At 38.6% G+C, this 23,612-nt stretch overlaps 3 protein-coding genes and 1 non-coding gene across 5 annotated transcripts in view; all 4 read left to right on the top strand.

The window, feature by feature from the left end:
• Positions 1–535: 535 nt before the first annotated feature.
• On the top strand, positions 536–3,848 carry LOC139978839 (myogenesis-regulating glycosidase-like). The gene is made up of 2 exons (XM_071989363.1): positions 536–1,070; positions 1,825–3,848. Exons 1-2 carry the CDS (start codon positions 783–785, stop codon positions 3,505–3,507), a joined length of 1,971 nt encoding a protein of 656 aa, XP_071845464.1. The 5' UTR covers positions 536–782; the 3' UTR covers positions 3,508–3,848.
• A 2,408-nt stretch (positions 3,849–6,256) lies between these two features.
• Positions 6,257–14,471, top strand: LOC139978507 (histamine N-methyltransferase-like). Of its 2 annotated transcripts, none has more exons than XM_071988792.1 (4): positions 6,257–6,501; positions 7,275–7,497; positions 9,481–9,813; positions 10,763–14,471. In XM_071988792.1, exons 1-4 carry the CDS (start codon positions 6,409–6,411, stop codon positions 11,119–11,121), a joined length of 1,008 nt encoding a protein of 335 aa, XP_071844893.1. In that variant the 5' UTR covers positions 6,257–6,408; the 3' UTR covers positions 11,122–14,471. The 2 variants fall into 2 exon arrangements, with proteins under 2 accessions (XP_071844893.1, XP_071844894.1); XM_071988793.1 differs by having other exon boundaries at positions 6,369–6,592.
• On the top strand, positions 11,718–11,790 carry Trnac-gca (transfer RNA cysteine (anticodon GCA)). Its single transcript has one exon. It is a non-coding gene; the product is annotated as a tRNA-Cys (tRNA).
• A 1,380-nt stretch (positions 14,472–15,851) lies between the features above and the next one.
• Positions 15,852–23,612, top strand: part of LOC139978506 (coiled-coil domain-containing protein 87-like) — a 39,301-nt gene continuing 31,540 nt past the window's right edge. Inside the window, exons 1-7 of the mRNA XM_071988791.1 lie at positions 15,852–16,013; positions 17,527–17,636; positions 18,386–18,458; positions 19,388–19,437; positions 20,039–20,152; positions 22,115–22,283; positions 22,897–22,978. Of these exons, the coding sequence (XP_071844892.1) occupies positions 17,553–17,636; positions 18,386–18,458; positions 19,388–19,437; positions 20,039–20,152; positions 22,115–22,283; positions 22,897–22,978 (572 nt within the window). The 5' untranslated portion in view covers positions 15,852–16,013; positions 17,527–17,552. The remainder of the gene's footprint in view (positions 16,014–17,526; positions 17,637–18,385; positions 18,459–19,387; positions 19,438–20,038; positions 20,153–22,114; positions 22,284–22,896; positions 22,979–23,612) is intronic.

The following is a 23,612-nucleotide window of genomic DNA, read 5'->3' as shown; positions in this document are numbered from 1 at the left end:
GTGACGATTTACTACATACACATCATGATGATGATGATGTCATTTACATCATCATGTAGAAACACACTTTATTATGTAGGAAAACATCACCAATGTGATTAAATACCCGATGTAAATGAATATTATGCATGTTCAAATTATTACGATGTAGCTAGCTACATAAAAAAATACATGAGAATCATCTAACACATCGTCATCTTACAATTGGAATAATTATGATATGTTTTTACGCATAACAGCATACATGTCATTACGACTAAACATTGGCACTGTAGTATGTGTTGGAATATTGCGTATAAGTTTTACTTGATCGTCATTATGTATAGTGGTGCTTTTGGCGTTCCATATACACATCTGCAGTCGATTGAGTATAGTTTACCGGGCAAACATAGCCTGTAAATTTATCGTAATCGATCTTAAGTTGATCAAAGGTGAATTGTTCCGATAAGACAAGATCTTATTGCTACCTAGTAGAGTCTGTTGTTAGTTAACATGGATTGTGATGTAAGCCAAACTATTTCAATTACTGTTTTCCTTTTTAGGCTTTCATGGTTGGAACAATCTTTTATAACGTGTGTGCCTAAGTCTTGGATCAATAAGAATACAGAACGCCGGGTTCTACACATAGACAAGTCACTCTATATGCTATACTATAATTTTACACTATCTTTCTGGAAATCATCAAATTGATACAAGTCAAATCAAATTTATAATAATAATTACTATTTGGCCCATCAAACCTGTTGTATCAAGCATTTACTATTCGTAGCCGACAAGAAAAGATGGCGAAGGGCCTTGTCATTAGTATTATTGTGATACTGGTGCTGGTTGTAGCAGTACTTATACCAGTCTTGATTGTTACTTTAAGAGATGACGACCAGGACAGTAATGAAGTTACACAAAGTAAGTTATCTATTGATCCGGAAACAGGTGATATCCAGATATGGAAAAGTGAAGATATAGTTCTACAAGGACACCTTGGATCTCAATTTGACACGGCAGCAATTCAATGTGAACTAATCGACGATTCGGAATTCTGTTTCGAGTGGACTGGACAAGCTCGTTTACAAGTAAGCACCCAAAAAAATCCAGCTGGAGTTCATTTATGTATAACCTCTACCTGTCACACGTGGACAAAACCAGCTAAACCCGCGGTATTCGAAAATAATTTAAAAAAAAGGAAGGAAGGCATAATTAGGCAAAAAGAAAAGCTCCTGGAGCTGCTTGGGAGGGGTGTTCTATTTATAATCTCATATCATATCATTCAACCATCCGTGCATTCGTCCTATTCATCTATAGATTTATTCCTTATTTAATTAATTAATTAGTTAGTTCATTAATTAATTCGTTCGCTTTTTTGTTCGTTTCTACATTAATTTATCCATGTATGTATGTATGCATGCATCCATTCATTCATTCTTTCCTTCCTTTGTTCACTCGTTCGTTTTCCAAGTTGTTGTTGACAATAACACAACAAGTGTTTTAATGTTTTAGTGTTTTAGTGATGCCAGGTGGCTAGATAAACTATATTAGCTACACCAAAAAAAGAATAAATTACGAATCATTACCTAACAGATTTGGAATATCTTTGATATAGTAATCATAATTTTTGTCAGTAAAAGAAGCTAAATGTTGGCATCACCGAGCGATGCTTCACCCTATATACTTGCTGAAGACATGACCAGCGTTGTAAGTAAACATGCAAGCCAATCAGTTTTGTCGACTATTTTAACAGCGCTTCTGTGTTGGACACAATATCTAGTACTGTCTGTTACATAGTGAAAATGACCAAGTACTAGATGTGTCTGTATATTCCGTCCACAGACAACTCTGGAGATCATAGACAGCATCACGTGCCACCATTTTTCGTGGAACGCCCTCAGTAATAACAGGCTCAGTGACTGCTACCTGATGGATCCGGCGCATTGGTACGGGTCCGCTGAAATGTTCTACCAATACTGGCCAATCAAAAGACAGAACAAGACCATCGAAAATTACGTATCTGGGGACCTATTCAAAGATCAATACGGGTCAGTATTAGAACGGTATTGGTTATCATCCAGAGGGGTAGCAGTAAGGGTACACAAACATTCTCCACTACATGTAAGTATTAATGCTGACAACGATGGCAAATTATGTTTCGTGGCGACTTTTGACGATTCATACTACCCGAATCCTGAGAATGAGCTCCCAACACTTGATTACACCGTATGTACCGGAAATGACGTCAGAGATGTACACGATTACATGTCATCGACCTACGTTTCGAAACCAGTCGGGTGGCCAGATGAGCGAATGATTAAGTCACCGATCTGGTCGACTTGGGCCCAGTACAAAATTTATATCAACGAAAGCGAAATTCTTGACTACGCGAGAAGTATTCGAGATAATGGATTTAATAACAGCCAGATAGAAATTGACGATGGATTTCAACTGAAATATGGGGACTATGATTTCGATCCGTCTAAATTTTCAAATGTTTCCGTTATGGTAGATCAATTACACGAAATGGGTTTCCGTGTCACACTATGGACGACCCCTTTTGCAAATATTAACAGCGACGCATACGACGAAGGGGACCAGAAGGGCTATTGGGTGAAAAATGACAGAGGTGAATCTGGTAGAGTTATCTGGTGGAACGGTGTAGCTGGTATGCTTGACGTCACAAACCCCGAAGCTTGTGATTGGTTCGTCGACCGTTTGGAAGCAGTGCGAAATGAACTCGGAATAGATTCTTTTAAGTTTGATGCTGGTGAGACGAATTACCTTGTGAATAACTTTATCACTCACGAAACTTTGATAAATCCATGCGAGTATACCACGAAATACGTCGAGATGTGTGCTCGTCTAGGGGGGCAAATCGAGGTACGTGTTGGCTTCGAAAATCAAGATCAACCTGTCTTTGCAAGAATGATGGACAAGGAGAGCCATTGGGGCTGGGATAATGGCCTGAAGACACTGATAACTACCGCGTTAACCTTTAATATATTAGGTTATCCATACGTCCTACCGGATATGATAGGTGGCAATGTATATGATGATGGATTCCATTCCACCAATTTACCATCTCGAGAACTCTTCATACGTTGGTTAGAACTAACGGCATTCCTTCCCTCCATGCAGTATTCAATATCTCCATGGCAATACGATGATGAGGTCATCCAAATAGCGCTCAGGTGGACTGCTTTCCATGAAAATGTCATCACACCCATGTTACTCCAAATCATCAAAGATCAGGTTGTCCCGGAAGGGAAACCCCTGAATCGTCCTCTTTGGTGGATTGCTCCGAATGACCCGGAAGCACAAAAGATTGATTCAGAGTTTTTACTCGGTGATGGAATGCTGGTGGCGCCTGTCGTGACAGAAGGAGCTCTAAGCCGTGACGTATATCTGCCATCTGGACAATGGTTCGATCACATGAATGAGGAAATAATAGAGGGCGGTAGATGGTTAATCGATGTGGATGTGCCATTGGATGAGATATTATATTATACTATTGTAGTGTAGAGTACAATGTTGTAGGACCCTGCAGGTATTCAGACTGTTTTGCTTGGTGACCCCAATTTTCACCTTCATCATATTGGCTATGGCACGCCCCCTCCCCCCTTCTCCCCATTTGCACCCGCTACTGTACCAGAGTTAACATTTAAAAGGACTCAACGGAGGTAAAATCCATTACATTGAGCTATATTTTGCAACGAAAGGGGGAGGGAGATGAGAGGGGGAGTCCTACCCAATGAATATATTCTGACCCTTTTGCCACCAACGCCTATACGTGGTTAAATTAACAGCATTTATTAAAATCTACGACATTGGTCGACCTACAGATCACTGATGTAAAAAAGTTACCTTTATACCGTGCTTGATTTTTGTCTTTTGTTATCGGGGGGGGGGGGGGTATGGATGGAGGGGAGGTGTATGATACTTTGGACAGGAGGAGGGGTGGTCATCTGTGCTGAAAGTATTATGCATCACAGTTCACAAAGCTATAGCCTCGACAGAAGGTTGCAAATTGCAAACGATTTGAACTGTAGAGAATTTTGATTATTATCATATCCATTATTGATGTGTGCAAGTAAACATTGAGATAATAACAACAAGTTGGATTTTGTGAAATAAATTTGAGCTCAGAACAAAAAAGGTTGACAAAAAATGAAACTTTCCCCAGTTTAATTCGAAAAGACACGACTTGTTAAACCAATAACTGTCACACCAAGAATTATCATTACTTTTTAAAAAAAGTCACCCAGGAAAGAACCTGGGGACAAAAAAAAAACCAAACAACCGAACGACTGATCCGATCTCAACCCCAGCCTCCTCGAGACACATGTGACTGTTTGATCATCGTCATGTGTGTATCACGATTCCCCTAGAAGGGGAAAATGATACTACACATGCTTGATCTCAGCAAAAGGCCGACAAGAATTATCAGTCATACCATGGACAAGTAACAACTGCACATAGGTCCATGTACTTACCGTAGTTTTCCACTGAAATGATCTGATATTATGTTACTCATGCGATACCTAATGTAAGCTGTGAACAGGATCTAAGGATGGAAGGGAGGGAGGGAGGGGTTCAGGGGTGTGTAGAGGCAGTGGCGGAGCTAGGGGTATTGGTCAGGGGGGTCGAGAATGATCTGTAGGGGGGCTTTTGACACTATCTAAGCGGAGCGCCACCTCAGGTTGGCGCGGAGCGTACATAAATTTTTTGAGTAAAGATACTCCCTAGATCGCCGGAAATGACCCTTTCCAGGCCTTGTTAATTTGCAGATAAACGAAGAATAAATAGGTGTCATCGCCAACAAAATGTGACAAATGTCATTAGGTAGTTGAGAGCGCAATAAAAATAGTCAATGATGGCGAATAAGTAAAAAGTGGTAAAAAGCTAAAAAGGGCGCCAGCAGTCCATTTGAGTCCGTCGGGGGGGGGGGGGGGCATCCGTCCCTGACTGTATGGACGCTCCGCCACTGTGTAGAGGGTTTGGATATTTTACCACTGTTGAAAATTAGTGACTTACAATCTTGTTATCCTGGGATGGATTAAGGAGGTAGCCTCTGTATAGAGGTGAAACATACTCCTCCCAACCCGCCCCACCCTGCTCGGTCTTTCTCCCCCCCCCCCCCCCCCGCAAACCAGCCCATACACGTCCACTATAGTATATCGATGATCCATCCAATGAACAGATTCTAATTTACTCGATTATGTGATGTTTCATAAACCGCTGTCAAATTAAAAATAAATAACACTACAAGCGATTTGCGCGACATCTGAAGTACAAAGTACAAATCCTAAACATATAGGGATCCTACATTGTATTTTCTATAGTGTGTTGGCACAGCGATATATGCCATTAATGTAGGTCGAGTTGCTTTATTCAGGGATAAAGTATTTATAGTACTGTATATAAAGAATAGCCAGACAAATTTAGAGCATATTAATCTATCTATAAAGATCAGCTATATATAGATGAACGCAAGGACCTATATGTACCAACCGAAATCAATATGAATAATGAGTTGTTTTTTTACAAACTTAAGAAATCCCACCCAAGTTAATAAAGCTAATATTTACTTCCCAAAGATTGGATTGAATTTTGAAAAGGTGCCTGGGTATAGCAATTTAAAGGTGTCAAGAACACACGGAGAAAATACGATCTATGATGTTTTACTGAGTAGATGTCATAAATATATGGATATCACAAGCTTTGATCGTTTAACTCAAGCATTCGCTCGTTGCTCACCAGGTTATGCGCAGACGTGGAGAATAGTGTTGGCTTGGGTCAACCAATGGCGTATGGTAGCATACATCATCCATTAAAAGCTCCATATATATATATATATATATATGGAGCTTTTAATGGATGATGTATGCTACCATACGCCATTGGTTGACCCAAGCCAACACTATTCTCCACGTCTGCGCATAACCTGCGGAAGGCCCGTGGTTCGAATCCCGGTGGAGGCTGAAAGTTTTTTCACTGTTCTTGATTTTCCAACTCATTACGATTTTCATTTATATATATATATATATATATATATATATATATATATATATATATATATATATATATATATATATATATATATATATATATAATTATATAGTTACTTCGGGCAAAGTCTTTGCGTTAAATTAAGTCCAAAAGTCGAAAACTTGCCCTGATCTGTAACCACGTTTTTTCGAGGACGATGGAAATGGGGAAAAACAGGGATAGCCTATACCTTTCATTTGCCCACATATCTGTGGAAAGGTTCATATCGCATTTCCACTGTAAAACAAATATTGTCCCCTTAAAGCAATTAAATGACGTCATAATTTTTCCTGCCTATTGTTTGTTAATACTTCAGATACTTCCAGATGGTTAATATGAATACATTGTGTACGTATGCCAGGTCTTTAGCGCACAATGAAGTTAATAGACGCTTGGATAATTTCGTGCAACTTCACTGCGGTTCCACTTTGTAGGCTATATATAAATATCTTCGACAAAATATATAAGGTTTGATCAAATTTTGTAAAAACTATTTTCATGCAAATCAGCAAATTCGAACCTAGTACGTTAACTTTGGACGACGTGTTATATCTTGTTGGTGAGTACCAAAAGTTGTACGATTCTGTGTTCGAGGTGAAGTGTTTCATATGTGCATATAGGAGTTCATGCCCTGCGTGTTCGCTTTATAATAGGTCCGTTAAGTGTTATCGTTATACATGTTTATCGTTTAAAGGTAATATAGCTGGAATTCAAAGGGCCGATATGCAATATATGTTGCTCTTTGAATTTGCAATGTGAAAAATACAGTAATGGTGACAACTACGACTTTGTATATTAAGTACCACATAAAGTAACTTACATTGGTTGTAACCTTTACTGAAAATGAACGCAGCCGGTATTTAAGATTGTATCAACCCTTGTGGATTTGACTATTTAGGGGCGTAAACGTACTGACTCAGAAACGATGCTTCGGCACGTCTTATCGGCGCGGAAGGTACCTCTAGGTTGATGTGCTGACGGCGTCGAGGTCCATCCATCCATCCGTCCGTCCGTCCGTCCGTCCGTCCGTCCGTCCGTCCGTCCGTCCGTCCGTCCGTCCGTCCGTCCGTCCGTCCGTCCGTCCGTCCGTCCGTCCGTCCGTCCGTCCGTCCGTCCGTCCGTCCGTCCGTCCGTCCGTCCGTCCGTCCGTCCGTCCGTCCGTCCGTCCGTCCGTCCGTCTATCCATCTATCTATCTATCGATCTATCTATAAATATATGTAACTAATTCTAACCCTAACAGACTGCACATCACAACACTGGATCAAAGATGAGCAAGTTAACGAAGGTTTGTATCTGTAGCGACCCAGAACATTACTCTAAAGCCTATCACGCCTTTGAGAATCTTTCGGCTAAATACGAGGAGTTTACAAACTGGAGTCAACGCTTCTTCCCGTCTGCGGTGGTAGATAAGTTACATCCGGGACTGTCAACGCTAAGGATGCTGGGAATCGGTAGTGGGGCAGGTAAGTCAAGACCTTGGTTAATAACTTAAGATTGTAAATAAAGTAATATTTTATTGATACCTTTCTTTTCACAAAGTTACGTTATTTTATAACTGCCATTAAGATTGGAACTATAGAAGCGAATATTCTTCAATCTTTTTGAAAGCCTCATAAAACTAACAATGACGATGTTGTTTTAACCAATGTCAATTTCTAAAAGCTGCTATTAATCTAAGTAATCACTGTCTGGTGGTGTTTAATCGCATTTTACACTTCTGAACAGTTTGCACACTGTTGCTACGTGCACGTGGAAGAGGCTGTGTGTGTTGAGGGGGCTCTTTGCCCTACCAAATGAACATGAAGGATGATTTTACAAGGCCCCTATGTTCGAGAAGAGCAGGGTGTGATGTGCAAATCTTTAATTACTTGTTTCCAATCCGATATGATCTTCCTCCCCGTTTTGAATGAGTGATGGGTGAAACAGAACTTGCAACTATTATATCAAATTTACAACATTTTGATTATGTTTGGGTTAGGATAAGAGAATCAGTTATATCAGATTTATGATCTTTGCCTGGCAACCATTATACTGGCTATATAAGCAAATGGGTTCTTGCAAGGTGCACTCACGCTGTGCTATATATCCGAAATATTGTGGAACGCGAACAGACTGACTACGTACGACAATGCTCCTCAATGGCGTGGTTGAAACCAATAAATGGCGGGGGTCTGGGGTACTCTACTTACTGGATCTACCCACCTCAGGGCATCCGGGCACCATACGAGTGGTTCATATCCCTCCCCGAATGAATGAAAATTGATTCCTCGACTGAACGTCTATTCCACAGAATGACGATGGATGTAGGGGGCAATGACCTCCCCCTACTTTGTGCACGCAACTGATTTCTTCCCGACCCCTGTTTTAAGAAAACCGTCACTATTTGAGCCTTTCGGGATCTGTCTTCTGCGTCTCCCATTTCTAAGTGACCTCAGTGAGTGATCCATTGAGGCCTAACTCCAAGTTTCGGAGTTCAGCTTCTCATAAACCGACAACATGGAAGGGCAAAATCTACAGAGAACATTGACAAAGGCAAATGCTGATACTGTTGACGTTGAAAACAGATATCCCGCAGTTTTGTCTTACATGATAGTTAATACCATGAATATAGGTGTTAGTATGGTCTAGAAAAAACCTACACAATTTATTTGATTGCTGTTATCCATGCATGACAAGTAAGAACTAATCTCTTGTGTAAGTAAAGATTGTTATACATCCCCGTTACCTTGACGGCTTGCAAAACACACTTCAATCGGTGCAAAAGGAAACCATTATGGCCCGTCCACGAGCTTAAAATTGATTCTTTACGATGGAACTTAATTCGGTCAAGCACACTTGCTGTTAAAGGGAACAGGACAAACAGAAACCAGGCGCAAACAAGGCAATTAGTAAGAAAGAAAACAGACTTAAATTATTAAGGGTTACAAGATGAATTATCTTTGCGTCATTACCGATATATTTACACGCTCTAAATACTTTCGGCTGAACCTACGTTTTTTCGATTGAAAATAGTTTGAACTATTGGTAGTAAAGTTTGACCAAAGAAGCTGCATCTGGAGGTTTCTGTTGTCCACATTTATCCGATATTAACTCAATTTAGGTTGAACAATTCAAGGTTTTGTGAATACACTCGACTTTAACGTATATGTATATAAGAGAAACCGCAGAAATACAGCTTCTGTTTGAGTACATATATATATCGTACATATGAACTAGAATAAAACATGTTGATCTTTTATGATGACGTCAGTACATTTGGGACAGGGAGGGGTGGGGGAATGAGCTGTTCCCCATGGTGAGAAAAACGCACACGATTAACGAATGGAATATATATATATATATATATATATATATATATATATATATATATTTATATATATATATATAATTGAAAACGTATATATATATATATATATATATATATATATATATAATGTCATTTTCAGGTGAGGCTGAATCCGAAATGCTACTCCAATTACTCAAGAAATTCCACCGAATCGAGAATACCGTGGTGGAACCATCAGAAGAAAGGATATTGGAATATAAAACGTCGGTTTCGAATGATGATAAACTTCTGAAGTTTGTTGACTTTAAATGGGAAAACCAAACCATCGGAGAATATCAACGAATGACACGAACGCGTGAGCAGGAGCCAGAGCGTTTCCATTTTATCAGTGCGCTTCACTGCCTATATCATGTCAAAGATCCGTCAGATACCATTAAATTCATGTACGATTCTCTAGAAAGTGGAGGCATAATGATGGTGATCCTTTCGACAGGTAAATTTATCATTACTGTTTCGACTGTTTAAAAGTTATCAGTATATATTGGTGCATGGCAGTTTTAGTATGCTAAAGTTGCTTCAAATGTTTGAAGACACTACTTTGCTCGAGGCCCTCCCAACGTGTCTCTGACATTGAAATGGGTTAAGATCGCCGTCTTCCATATGTAATTTCGTTCAAGAAACGCAGCCATGATGAAGTTTTGAGTAGTGGGGAACGAGTATCACCCCACTCACTCAGGTATAGTCTACCCTGATACAAACCAGAAGCGAGGGAGGAGATTACTGGGGTGGAGTGGGGGTGAGATTAACTGGATGGCCTCAAAGTAAAGTACAGGTAATTTGCAATGCATCCGACCTGCCCAACATGTATACTTGTGGCTGTTTATACCTTGCTTTACAATACGATTGTAAGAGGTATTCGCAAACTAAATAAGAGCCTATATGTCTATTGATTGAGACATTCATAACAGCATAATGCAACAACAACAAATGAACCATATTGCAAGCACCACATAAACCCACACATCTTTTCCTATTGGGCAGTCTCCATGTAGTGTTATAAGCTACTGCCAATGGCACATTGCATGCGTTAAAGGTATGCTGTATTTGTCCCAAATATGCTAGATATTCAAATATGGTCACCTGTGGTCAAAATTCTTCAATTGTTTTTATTACAACCTTCGAGGAAATTTTCCTCACTGGGACATTCAGTCATATCTTATGTTCGTTAAAAATGTCTGAGAACAATTTGGAGAGTAAAGACCTCCATGAAAGTCCTTTTTGAAAACTTCTAGCAAGTATAGCGTGCTATGATTTGGGGCCTATACTGACTACCTTTAAAACTAAAAGTGTATACTTAGCAAAAATAAAGATAAATGATCTGGCAAACTATCAATTTCTATCTAACTACAACTATGTTGAATGTTTATATTTGTCTCATGCAGGTGACAGTGGATTTGGTGAGCTCTGGTCTCGATTCCCTGTCCTAGCAATGGGTAATAATTATTTCCATCTCCACTCTGGCCATGTTAAGAGTACGCTCGATTGGATGAATGTACCTTACTATTCGTTTCATGGTAGTGCGTTTCTGGATATTACGTCATGTTATCACGACCAATCAACGCAAAGCGATCTGGCGCTTGATTTCATCACAAGCATTGTGAATTTTCGTGAGTGGGCAACGCCTACATTGGAAGAGGAGGTTTTAGATTTCTTGAAAACGTCTACTTGTTCCAAAATATCCTCAGATGGCAAGATAATGTTTCATGATAAGTGGGAGGCCGTACTCGCAATAAAGACATAAGTAAGGCTTGGCTGAAACAGGAGCAAACCAGATTACTATGATGATAAACACTCGGAAAAAGCCTAACGAAAATCCATATTTTGTTAAGAGTTATTACAGGGAGCTGACAATTTATGTTATATATGTCACTGTGTCTCTAGAGGGTGAGAACTGTATCGGCACTGAGAAGATTGTCGGTGTAAGGTCACGTTAAGAATTGTTTAGATTCAGCAATAGCAAAATCCTTTTCTATTACATATTATATATATATATATATATATATATATATATATATATATATATATATATATATATATATATATATATAGATATATATATATATATATATGTATATATATATATATATATATATATATATATATATATATACATATATATAAATATATATACATAAAGTCTGTTCAAAGTATCTCTTTCGAGATCCGGCTTTAGGAATCACAAATGATTTTCGAGTTGGATTGCATCATGTTTGATCTCTAGAGTAGGGCAAAATATGTCACCAAAGGCAGAACTAGTATTGTTCGATATAGGTGACAAACGCCTACAGTGGAATTACGATCTTCCTTACCGGTTTCGGGCCTCTGGACATGCGGTCAGCGTCCATAGCCTAGTGGTTAGGGTGTCCGCGTGCAGAGCGGGAGGCCCGTGGTTCGAATCCCGGTGGAGGCTGAAAGTTTTTTCACTGTTCTTGATTTTCCAACTCATTACGATTTTCATTTATATATATATATATATATATATATATATATATATATATATATATATATATATATATATATAAGTAACATATAAGTAAATGCCTTGGTAAGTACAGCTGTTACTCGGAGTTTCACGCCCTTAGGGTGGCGATCGTCAGACAACTGAACAAATACTCTCTGCGCGGATATATTCTATGGGGAACACGAACCCTATTTCTTACGTGCACGGTTCATTGGTTTGAGCCTATTGTGGCGACACTTGGAGATGAATTCAGATCTCTTATTGAGTAAATGCGGGTTTTTGGACAGGAGGATACAAAGCTTTTCATCAATACAGAGGTTACATTGACCGGATCTACGCATGCTGGTATTGGAATGCTTAAGCACGCTCCACTCAATAACGAAGGGGGCACCCTTACGCTTCAGGTCCCATATATGTTTGGAAAGCTCTGTTTCTTTCTCGTAACGCTCATGTCGGAATGACTTACTGTGGTTACTGTATCTTTGCTTAAAGGGGCCACTCGATAGCCCTATGTATGATTTGGTGTCATCACCAGTAGTAACATCGGCCCTATATATTACACTGCTCACCAAGCAATTCCCGTTGAGGGGGCAATTAAGTTTTTCTCTACAATTGCATATGCGTTGAGCCAGCTGCGGTCTAAGCTCATTTTGTGATAAAAGCCGGTTATTATGGCTGTTGATGATTGATCGCATATTGCCCATACAACTGTAACTCAATTTCACGTTGTTTTTGTTGAAAATTTTGTGGAGCTTGTTTCCTTTCGGGAAGTGCTTGGCGAGTAGTCTGAAAAACAATTTCCCCACATTAGATTTGACATTACGGCTATAAGGTGGGTTAAACCATATTATGTTCCTGGTACGGGGTTTCTTTCTGGGTTGCTTCTTGCTGCTCTCCGTACTGTTGTTGTATACTAGGTGGTCGGTGTAGCCGCTATCTCGGAGCGCATCGTTGTATATGGGGGCAGCGTTGTCAAAGATCTCTTCGTTAGATGAAAGAGTGGAGATCCTGTTGCCGATGCCCTCTGGAATACGCTTGGTGACTTCCGGGGGGTGGTTGGAGAGGCAGTGAACATATGTGGGTTGGTCATTCGGCTTACGGAATGGGCGATGTGTTCCGGTGCGTAGGTCCAGTGTAGCGTCGAGGTAGTTGACGGTCTTAATGTTGGCTTGGGTGGTTATCTTTAGACCGAAGGTATGAAAGGCTGCTACGATACGTTTCCGCATTCTATCCGCTTGGCTGCCCGAGTGGTTCCTGAGTACAGCAAGACCATCATCTCTGTGGGGCCAATATCGTGCGAGTCGATGAGATCACCTAACTTATGAAGGATGTACAAGCCCACCAGCTCACAATGCATTAAACCGTTAGCGAAATTAAACTCTTACTTATTCAAGGCTACGGTGTAAAAAAAATTGTTTTCGGACGGATTAGGAATTTTTACACTCCGGAAGAATAGGAAACATGCCCACCCACTGTTAATTTTGTTTGTCTTCTTTTTTCCTAGCTTAGTTCTCCTCCTGGGAGGGTGGCGTTGCCATGGTTTGGAGCAGCCCCCCTAGTATTTAACCTTCCCCTCGTTGTATCTTTTAAAGCTTCCATTCTGTGTATATTGTTTGTATTCTTTACCATTAAAGTATTATTAATATTTAATAGTCTGTTTAAAACAAAACTTTTGCTATAACCTGCAGGAGCTTTGTTGTCCCCTTGACACTATGGATTAGGAATTTCACTTCTTGCCCTTTGAACTCCAGCAGGGTACTATCATATTCTACGGAACGTGTGGTTTGTGTGAGATCAAAGGAAACTGACTTAAACAATAAGAATTGTTTTTGTTTTTGTTATTCATACCTGCCATTTATTCGACTCAAGGACGAAGTCCTGGCTGTCCATTCTAATTAGGCTACACGGGTAGACCAAAAAAAAAATAGTCAAGCTCTAATGAATTTCGGACAAAGAAAAAACAAGAAGAAAAAAAAAAACGGACAATTACGTCAAAATTTTATACCGTTATTGACTGCGGTTTATCAAAACTTAAGCCGCCGATTTTTTTCCTCAGCTTACACGTTGCATGAAAACATGTGAAGCAACTTATTTGGTTTTCAGAAAAATAAACATAAATGAATAAACGAATGAATGAATGTATTTATCTGAAAGCATGGCAAAAATAAGTTGTACCTATATAAGTTGTATCATAGCCGCAAAAGTGACTCAGTCAACGGTGATACATAGGAAGTTTTCAAACGTGGAGAGGGGTGTGAGAGGGGGAAGAAAAAAATGTCTGGCCGTTCAGGAACAAGAAAGAAGAAATAGGTGCAAGTAACTTAACGTATAGAAGTCCGGTTGATACGAAATCGTTATTGATCTGAATAAATCATCAACGTACTTGGTAACAATTCTCGTACTGGATTTTTTACTATATAGTCATATGAAACTAACATTTAGTCGAGAGAAAAAAATCAACCCACGGTAGAGTTGTTTCTTTTTTCCATTGAATTAATTCATTTTTGTTATCTCCGGTTCTATGTGCTTTATTTTGGGTCTTTTGTCTTCTTCAAGTAAAATATATTTAGTACTCGTGCCTTCCTCACGTTATGTTAAAAGTATTCGGAAAATAAATGAAACAACTCGAATATTAAAGTGTACCAGTGTCACGCATCATTCCTTTCTTTTATTGTCAGGCCCTCTTACGTTGGTAAATTCTTCCGTATGATATTTTATAAAAGATATTCTATTAATTGTGATAATATTGCTGATATTGTCCGGAACATTGAACAAATTATAAATATAGAAGAATTGGTGGCAAATTGCATCGAATCCTACTAAATTCAGAAGCATGAAAGGGGATCTTCCTCTTTAATCGACCCTACAGTTTTTCTTGTATATCGCACAGGCCACTAAAACTGCGAAGTCACCACCTTCGTTCAAACGTTTGCAGTGCATACAAATGCTAAAATTTTTGGATAAAATTCCAATTGAGACCGACTGATCTAAGTTGCATGATGTTCATAATTTCGTGACTACTGTTGAGTTGGCAAGGGTTCCCAGTGACGAACTCTTAGTAAGCCGAAAAGATATAGAGTTTACGACGGAATATATGGTATACAAAACTGAAAATATCAGTGGCGGAGCGTCCATACAGTCAGGGGGCGGATGCCCCCCCCCCCTGACGGACTCAAATGGACTGCTGGCGCCCTTTTCAGCTTTTTACCACTTTTTACTTATTCGCGATTAATGACTTTTTTATTGCGCTCTCATCTACCTATTGACATTTGTCACATTTTGTTGGTGTAATTTTCTGACAAGATGCTTTAACAGCTATTTATTCTTCGTTTATCTGAAATTAGCAAGTCCCGGAAAGGGTCATTTCCGGCGATCTAGGAAGTATCTTTACTCAAAAAAATTGTGTACGCTCCGCGCCAACCTGTGGTGGCGCTCCGCTTAGATAGTGTCGGAAGCGCCCCTACAGACCATTCTCGCCGCCCCCCATGACCAATACCCCTAGCTCCGCCACTGGAAAATATGTCATTTGATTGCCTGACACTCATTTCACTAGTGCAAAGGATCACGCAAAATGATCTGTGAATGCCATTGAGTTTACATAGGCTAACCAATTTTCAATGTGATGTAGCAGCTGCGCCTCTTCTCTCGTTTATTACGCCTGTGGTCGGAATTCCTAGTCCCATTATTTGATTATTTCTGGATCACTTACATTGATTTGTGATGATATTGTCTCTCGCGTTTAAATTAATCCTGCATCTAGGTAACTTATTTTGGCTGATCAATAATTATTCTTCTTTCACGATGAATGATTTTAATTTTAATACATAGGAAGTCTTGTTCCGTTCAAAATAATTTTCTTAATAACGTTTTGACCAAAGTGTATTTTTTACCCCGATGGCCGCCCATAGATTTTACGCCATAGCAACGACGCAGATAACAGGTACTTCATCTATACTAGTAGATAGGGTACGGCTGATTATATTAGATATGAAATAGTCGCCTAGCCTAGGCTGTTCGGATAGCCAAGAAGAAGCCTGGATGAAGGCTAGCACAGAACATTAAGAATATTTTTAGTATTCCACCAGTGTCACAATTTCTTCTAGTGAGACGGACCTCGTCTTTTTGCTGGAAGATGGAAGCAGTCAAGCCTAGCTAAGCTAGCGCGAGAAACGGTAAGACAAACGTGTTTGAAAATTCGGTTAGTTAAAGTTAAACACAATTCTAAACCCCAAGGGCCCAAGCCAGTGATAACCCACGCATAAAACCTAAGTTAGGCTAGGCCTCTATTATAGTCTAATTAGTGAGGACAGTTTGAGTATGACACACAGCATGGAGGGTCCCAAATAAATGTTGCATTTGAATGTCCGATAGATTATGCTTTGATCGTAAACTATGCTAATCATTGTTCACGTTGTACACAATTGTTCAGGCTAGAGCTAACGTTAGGCTTTACTTTCCGCCAAGTTAAGGTTATTACAGGAAACACATTGGGCCTAGGCTAAAACTGGTAGTAGGCTAGCCATAATTTGGTAACATTGTAACAATGGTCCGAATTTTCTTCGGGTTTCAATTCAGTTTCACTCACTTTGTATGATTGCCCAACAGATATCAATAGTAGCATGGTGACTTCGAAGTTCGGACACTTAAGACTTAAAACACCCCAAAACTAAATCTTCTGGTATAAATCATTTGAAAATATACTTCATAAGGTGGGAGAATTGTGTTATAGTACGATACACGGCCAAACTTTCTTTCCTGCAAACTGTTTTCACGTTGTTTTCCAAGAAGATTCTTCGTGATTGTGGAACTGGTATTTCTTTGCTAGAGTATTGCGAAGTTCGGACACGCAACCCACAGTGTGGCGCTGGTGATAAAATTGGTGGCGCAGTTGCTCTTTCAGTAATTATAACAGACTTCATAGATCTTCGTCATTTTATTGACAAATATGTAAGTAATTTCTTGCACGCAGGTCATTTTGGAGAGAAAATAACTGTAGCTTCGTACTTTTTGGTGAAATTTGACTCTTCCTGTAGATTTTCATGGTGAAATCGTGTATTTCTTAGGGTGGTCCGAACATCGCAGTATGCCGAACTTCGCAATACTGACTATACTAGCCTAATACATAGTACTAGCATAGAACTAGAAGTCGTACTACTAGTAGTAACTTACATAATTAATGTTGGGCCTACCTTGGCTAGGTTTAAGTCAACTTGCATGTATTGATTGCTCTCATCCCATAGATGAATGAGCATTGGTTAATACAATGTTACTAGGACTAATCTGGGATGGTTGTTATTGCGCAGTGAGGCGGTGCACTATGATTGGGTAGTCATAAGCCTTGAGCAAGTCGGGACATGTTTTTATTGCATGTTTATTCTTTAATACTACTACACTGTAACATGAACGTCTATATTGTTTGCCCCATTATATTTTGTGTTGCATGTGAGGAACTGAACTAATGGCCTGTGCTGAAAGACATCCTTTAAGTTACAGTAATTGGAAAGGTTTGTGGAAGTCATCTATAGTGCACCTGGTGCTGCAAAATATCACTGGGTATATATGCTTAGAATTATCTGCATTAAATTTCTAATTTTACGGATTGGTACATATGCAGTAGCAAAGTTAATGATCTTAAAGGATACCATTATTAATAACTGGTGTTGGTATTTAACATTTTTGATGCAGGTGATAACAGCAACCTCAACATTACAATGACTAGTTTAACTGGCAGGATTCCTGGTGACCAAATGGTTGGACCATCTTTGTATGAGCTGGAGAAAACAAAATATGGATCAGTAAGTCATACACGCAGAAATTATCCTTATTTGTGTTCTACAACAATTTTTCTTAAATAACTAGTGAATACTTTGTTTGTTTTACCTACTTAGTTCGCTTTCAAAGTGTCTTTCAGAACAGGTATTATTTAAGTCAATGCAGTAAATGTCAGGTACAATCACTCAAAACAAGACTAAACCAACTTTTGATATACATTTATCAGTGTAAAAGAAAGCCTGAAATCAGGTACTTAAAGGGAAACTTACAACATAAAAAGATGGACACAGTACTATAGTTCCAATAAATGATTTTTTCTGCATGCTACAGTCATTTGATACCAATTTAAGTCCAATTGTAGTCAATAGCTCTTCCCCCTGCTATTACTGTAGGTCTGAATACCATGAAGCATTTGAGATAATACCTAGTCCATGCCCCATAAAATAAACTCAGCCCCTAAACTTGTCAGGGTGCTGCATGTTGGACATTATGCAACATTGGTTTTTTATTCAGTACCCTTGAGAGTTAAGACCCCTATGTACCTCAGTGTCCAACACGATTACTGTATATTTGGATTGGTGCGTATGATGATACTTTCCCCCAAAGTGGTTCCAGCAGTTTTGTTTCTTTCTAGAGACATGAATTTGTCTCAGAAAGATGGACAGTCATTAAAAATCAATCCTTACCTGAACACATCAGACAGCATACAGCTAAGGATATTTGTAAGGTTACTAGTGTGTTGAATTAAACCCTTGTTTCCTTTCTTCTACAGAGACAACTGGAAAAGCAGTATGAAGACATTTTAGGTCCACTGAGTTTGTTTGCCCCTTTACCAAGTGAAGAAGGTATGAGACAGTATTGAGAACATAGGCCTACTGTACACATGGGTGCAATGTGTTAGTGTTTGGTTCTGAATGCTAAAGATTTTACCCCAGATTTCCAATACTAATGAGTGGCACTAAAGCAATGGGGCTTCTCATCGTCTCAAAGGAGGGCACTGTCATATGCTCTGTATGTCATAATGTGCCCGATCTGTTGTCAGTTCTCTGAACCAAAGTAACACCACATTTGTGAAATCACTCACAAGCATGTGAACATGTTGGATGAACTTACTTTCATTCATGCTGGATGATTCACTCAAAGTTCCACTGTGCTATTTCATGGAACAAAACAAAAAGACCTTTTCAGAAAACACAAGTTAAGGTGCATATTATAAAACAATTACTATTGACCTAAATGATCAAACTTGTTAAAAAGCTTCTAGTGAATGACTCATGGAAACTGGTTATTTCATTCCAATGGTACAAAAACTTGAATCGAAAGCTTGTCAATTTTCGCAGACTTAGATAGGACTGATTTTGTTTGCAGTACAGAAGCCCCATTGCTATTCATTATGCCAGGGTTTCTATGGGTGTATGATACACTTTTGTGATAGCTAAGTCATTGTTGACATGAAAGTCTCTTTGGCCTATTAAACCTACGATGTAATGTAAACCTACTGTACCTCTGAGAATGTTTGAACTTGATGGCAAACTGTAGCGTCTTGCACTGGTAGTTTGTTCTTCACAGAGTTGCATTCAAAGGTGATAGTCAGAAATCATCGTGAGGGCTATTTGTTTTTAATGTCTCAATTGTCACTGCAAAGGTTCTGTACCCTACTGTATTGTACCATGCTTTGCTGTAATGTTCTGTGCATCTTCTCTTTTCATATAAACACTGCATAATCTTTTCGTTGTCATATGTTAAATCCAGTATTGACTTGTTCGTTTGACAGTTCAGGAAAAAGAAGACATTGAAGAGGAGAGACCTGTTACCCCTATAGAGGTGTGTTACATTCTATGCTAAAACATTCTGGTCTGTTTTCTTTGATGAGTTTAAAGTGTTTCATGGTTGGAAAATATTTGACATTTGCAAAATGACAATTAAGTCAAGAATTTGTAACATCTGAGTAAAGTTGTCATCAAAGCAGATCAAGCAGTTAACTTGAGGTGCTCTTATCCTTCTAGATGTCTAATTTTGTTCACCCATTTCCAGGGACTCCCAAAAATTTCTACTGCTAATTGTCTTTCAGATATAATTTCACACATATTGCTACTATACTGTGTAAAATTTTACTATCATTTTAATGTCATTCTGATTGTTGTATTTTGCTGCAGATATCATTGAAATAAATTGTAAAGTTAAAAAGTGAATGTAAAGTGGTAAAAGTGAATGTAAAGTAGTAATTTGTTTCACCTATTAGATTGATATGAAATATTAATTTTTAGTATTGAACACCATCCTGCATGGACATAATCAAAGTATTCTCTAAAAGCTTTAGGCAATTCGATACAAGTGATAGTCTGATTTGGGTTTATGTGCATACAAGTCCAGAACATCAAATTCAGTCTTTGTTTTTTGCTTTTCATTTTGTAAATGATTTTAGGAAAGTATTAAAGCTCCGCCATCGACCTTCAAGCAGTTAGCCAAACTGATACGAAGAAGAGTTGCTGCTAAGCCTGGGCTTGAACATCTAACTCAAGATGAACAAAAGACATTGGTGAGAATACTCCCCTTAGCATCATACATACCAGGGCTCATTTTCAAGAAAATTTTAAAGCAGCATTTTGCGTTGGGTCGCTTTTTTCCACTTTTTTAACATGTGCATCGATTTTTTTACATGTATCAATCATAAAACAGCAATCTAAGATACCATCCAAGTTTCACCCTGCCAAGAGCGTTAATTAGCGAGTAATTAACGATTTATGTCGATAAATGAGAAGAGTGTCCTCGACAAATTTCACAGTTAAAATTAATGGCATACAATTCCGCCAAACCCACTAGTTTGAATTCAACCAATCAGAGATGCAGGTTTAGTTATGAGCCGTTGCTAAAAATAGATTCAAGACTTCGCGTTGGTTGTACGAGGGAGTTGTTATGCAACTCCCTGGTACAACTGCCATATAGACTGTACACAAATCAAGCGTGGTGTTATATTATGTATCTGTCAATGACGTTCGTAGTGTTTTAAATATTCATATTATGGGCGAGGTTTATTGGGTTCCCAACGGAAAATATCTTGGAGAACAACAAAGTTGAAAGTTGCAATTTTTTCGACTTTTATGCCACCATTTGAAGTAAAATATAAATAGATTAGCTACTTATGTATGTCGTTATGGCAAAGTGGAATCAGTGAGGTTGAGAAAAATCATAGAAAAGGACGCAAAATGCTGCTTTAAGGTCGTCCTTCGGACAAACTTGCCTTCATATTTGGTTGTCCAAAGAATTTTTGGGTCGTCCAAATGAAAGCATTTGGATTTTTAAAAATGGTGAGCCTTGCAAGAGAGCTGACCTTAAGTGATAATAAAATGTATCGATTTAACCTTGCATGTGAGTACCGTAATGTTAGGCTATGCAGGCCTAGTCTTTCGGCCTGAGTCTCACTCTTAATGAATAGTCTTATGGAGATCGACAAATCTTGGGTAGAACTGTATACAAATTTTATGTGGTGTATGACACTGTTTATGATTCATCATGTTGGGTTGCAGAAATTCTCTGGTATTAAAAAAAAGTTTCCGTAATCGTTTCCGATCATTTCCAGAGATAGAGGGCAAGCCCAGGGTATACATCATGTACTTTGCAGCAACATAAATGAGCATGTGGTATGCCCACATGCAAAGTATAGTACTGCATACACGTTGTGCTCCAGCTAGCCTGTCATACGTGCTTGTGGCCATGAGGCGGAAGGCAAGCAGGGTCTGTAGTGTTCAAAGTATACGATACTGTTGGTAACCATTAGTGCATATGTACAGTATGCACATACAGCTAAAGTGTACACATTTTCTAATATGTATGGAGAGCTACTATAGTATTTTTGGGTTGGATTTTTTACTTTAAAGAATAGGATTTTCCAAGTTTTGTTCGAAGTGTTGAACACTTACGGCAAATAAGCTAGTCGTGCGTATGACAACCTAAGCAGGGTTTTAGGTTGTCAGACGTGATTATATTTGAGCCCTGCATACAGATCTACTTGCATGCAACTTGATTACAAGACCTAATTCTTTGATTTTCTCTATGAAATTGCATGTGCTGTTTGATCATGTTGAAGAAATAGTAAAAAAAAAACATTTCAGAAGATTGAAATGAGAAATGCATTCCTTGTTGACAACAAATAATATTGTGAAGGTTTACCTCATTTAAACAGTATGTTACGAACACTTAATGCATATATATGCTTCGATTCATGTGTTCAATGAGGTGGCATTCCAATTGGTCACAGTTGTTGTGCCTTTGAGTGATAACTACTAAAGATGGAAGGAGGTTTCAATTTTTGGTGAATTTAGATTAGTTGTATCACAGAATAAGCAAGGCTCTTGCTTACATACTGTATGCTCCTTCTAGTTGGCACTTAGAAGTTTGCTTTCCTTGTCAACGATGGGGATGGGTAGGGGGTGGATGTGAGAGGGGGTATAAATTTGAATACAAGCCCCTATAATTAATTTACGCATTCCATTTCTTGCAGGCTGGTGTTATCATGGGGGAAGTCAATTGCATTTGGCCCGACATTCGAAGACAAGTGGACGATCCCTTTCTGACTCCCGAGGAGAATAAAGAGCTTCAAAGGAGGATAACAGTGCATATTGTGACAGTCTGTCAGCAGATATTCCATCATTATGTGGAAAAGGCGAAAGGTAAACACTGAGTCAAAAACTAGAAATGTGAATAATTTCACCTTTAAGAGTCTGATTGGCTTATAGCAAACATACAGTAAGTCTCCTTGACAAGTGTTTTTTTTTATAGAGAATGAGTGAGTTGATCCTTGCTTGTGTAGCTACTCCTGTTGGGGCTGCCACTTTATGTCTGTATTGTGCAGCAGAGAAGAGTGCAACCAAAGTATCTTACCAACTTTTTCAAACTCTGACTCCATATTGAACATTACTTCAGTACAGTGCAGATAAAATAACCAAAGAGCAAATGATATAGGTGGTATTTTGGCCTTAAGCCTACATTTGGCCTCTTAAAATAGTCTTCAACTAGATCACCATTTTTGTATGTATGTGTGTATCAAGTTGAATTCATTTATATCACACTTCGCTTTGCCATGCTTGAATTCCTTCAAACTTTGTTTTCATTCATAAAGTTATCGAAGTTTCAATTGTATCGTTGAACCAATATTTGTCCTACGCATTATCTCAATGTGTTTGTCTTTTTGATATCCTTCACACTGACGGTTCCTTTCATTATTTGAATCAATATTTGTCCTATGCACGAGTCCAATGTGTCTGTCGTGTTGCTTTTTCACAGTTCTGAACAGCAGGGGTGTCTTCAGTGAACAGGCAAATATAAGTCGTCTAAAAGCTCAGCTGTCCTTGGATGCTAACAAATTGTGAGTGTGTTCGTTTGTAGCAAATTTCCATGTTCTTTGTTTGTCACTACAGTATTGAACAAAACTTAATATCAGCCTTGCATTTAGGTAGCACATTGACCTACCAAACAGTATGGTATCTTTTCAAAACACTTTATTTACTGTCCCCCCTCCCTTTTTTTTTTAAATTTCAATAAAATAATGGATATTAAACAGGAAAGAATAGCTACATGGTTTGCAGTACCTCATTAATATGCATGTCTTAAAAGAAAAAAAAAAAAAAACTTGAACCTGATGAGGACCTAAATGACACCATGCATGTTTTTCTTTTTTATCTAAAGTATTTTCCACTTTGGCAAATATGCAATTTTTGTCACTTATAATGACTTTGTGCCGTACTGTTCAGGTCGTACTGATAAAATTGACTTATAACATTACTAATGAGTAAAAAATGAAGAACTTTGTGCATATTGAGCTCTAGCTGAGATAAGGAATGTAGGGAATGTAAGGAATGTAGTGTGGTACTGCATACAAAAAACAAAAAAGACAAAGGAACACTGTTTAGTGCATAGGTTTGTAAATAGAAATGTAACTAAACACAGAGTGTGTAATCATAGTTTCAAGTGATGAATAAATGGTCGGATGGTGTATTTGT

Source organism: Apostichopus japonicus, chromosome 13 (assembly GCF_037975245.1).
Source record: "Apostichopus japonicus isolate 1M-3 chromosome 13, ASM3797524v1, whole genome shotgun sequence".
In the NCBI taxonomy this organism is placed as follows: Eukaryota; Metazoa; Echinodermata; class Holothuroidea; order Aspidochirotida; family Stichopodidae; genus Apostichopus; species Apostichopus japonicus.
Note: the sequence above shows the minus strand (reverse complement) of the source record. Positions and strands in the feature narration are given on the sequence as shown.

Bases quoted from the DNA above. Each gene is read 5' to 3' on its own strand.
- LOC139978839 (XM_071989363.1), top strand. From the start codon at position 783: ATGGCGAAGGGCCTTGTCATTAGTATTATTGTGATACTGGTGCTGGTT. The intron at 1,071-1,824 runs GTAAGCACCCAA...TTCCGTCCACAG, and splicing joins CTGGACAAGCTCGTTTACAA to ACAACTCTGGAGATCATAGA.
- LOC139978507 (XM_071988792.1), top strand. From the start codon at position 6,409: ATGAAGTTAATAGACGCTTGGATAATTTCGTGCAACTTCACTGCGGTT. The intron at 7,498-9,480 runs GTAAGTCAAGAC...TGTCATTTTCAG, and splicing joins GGGAATCGGTAGTGGGGCAG to GTGAGGCTGAATCCGAAATG. The intron at 9,814-10,762 runs GTAAATTTATCA...TGTCTCATGCAG, and splicing joins GATGGTGATCCTTTCGACAG to GTGACAGTGGATTTGGTGAG.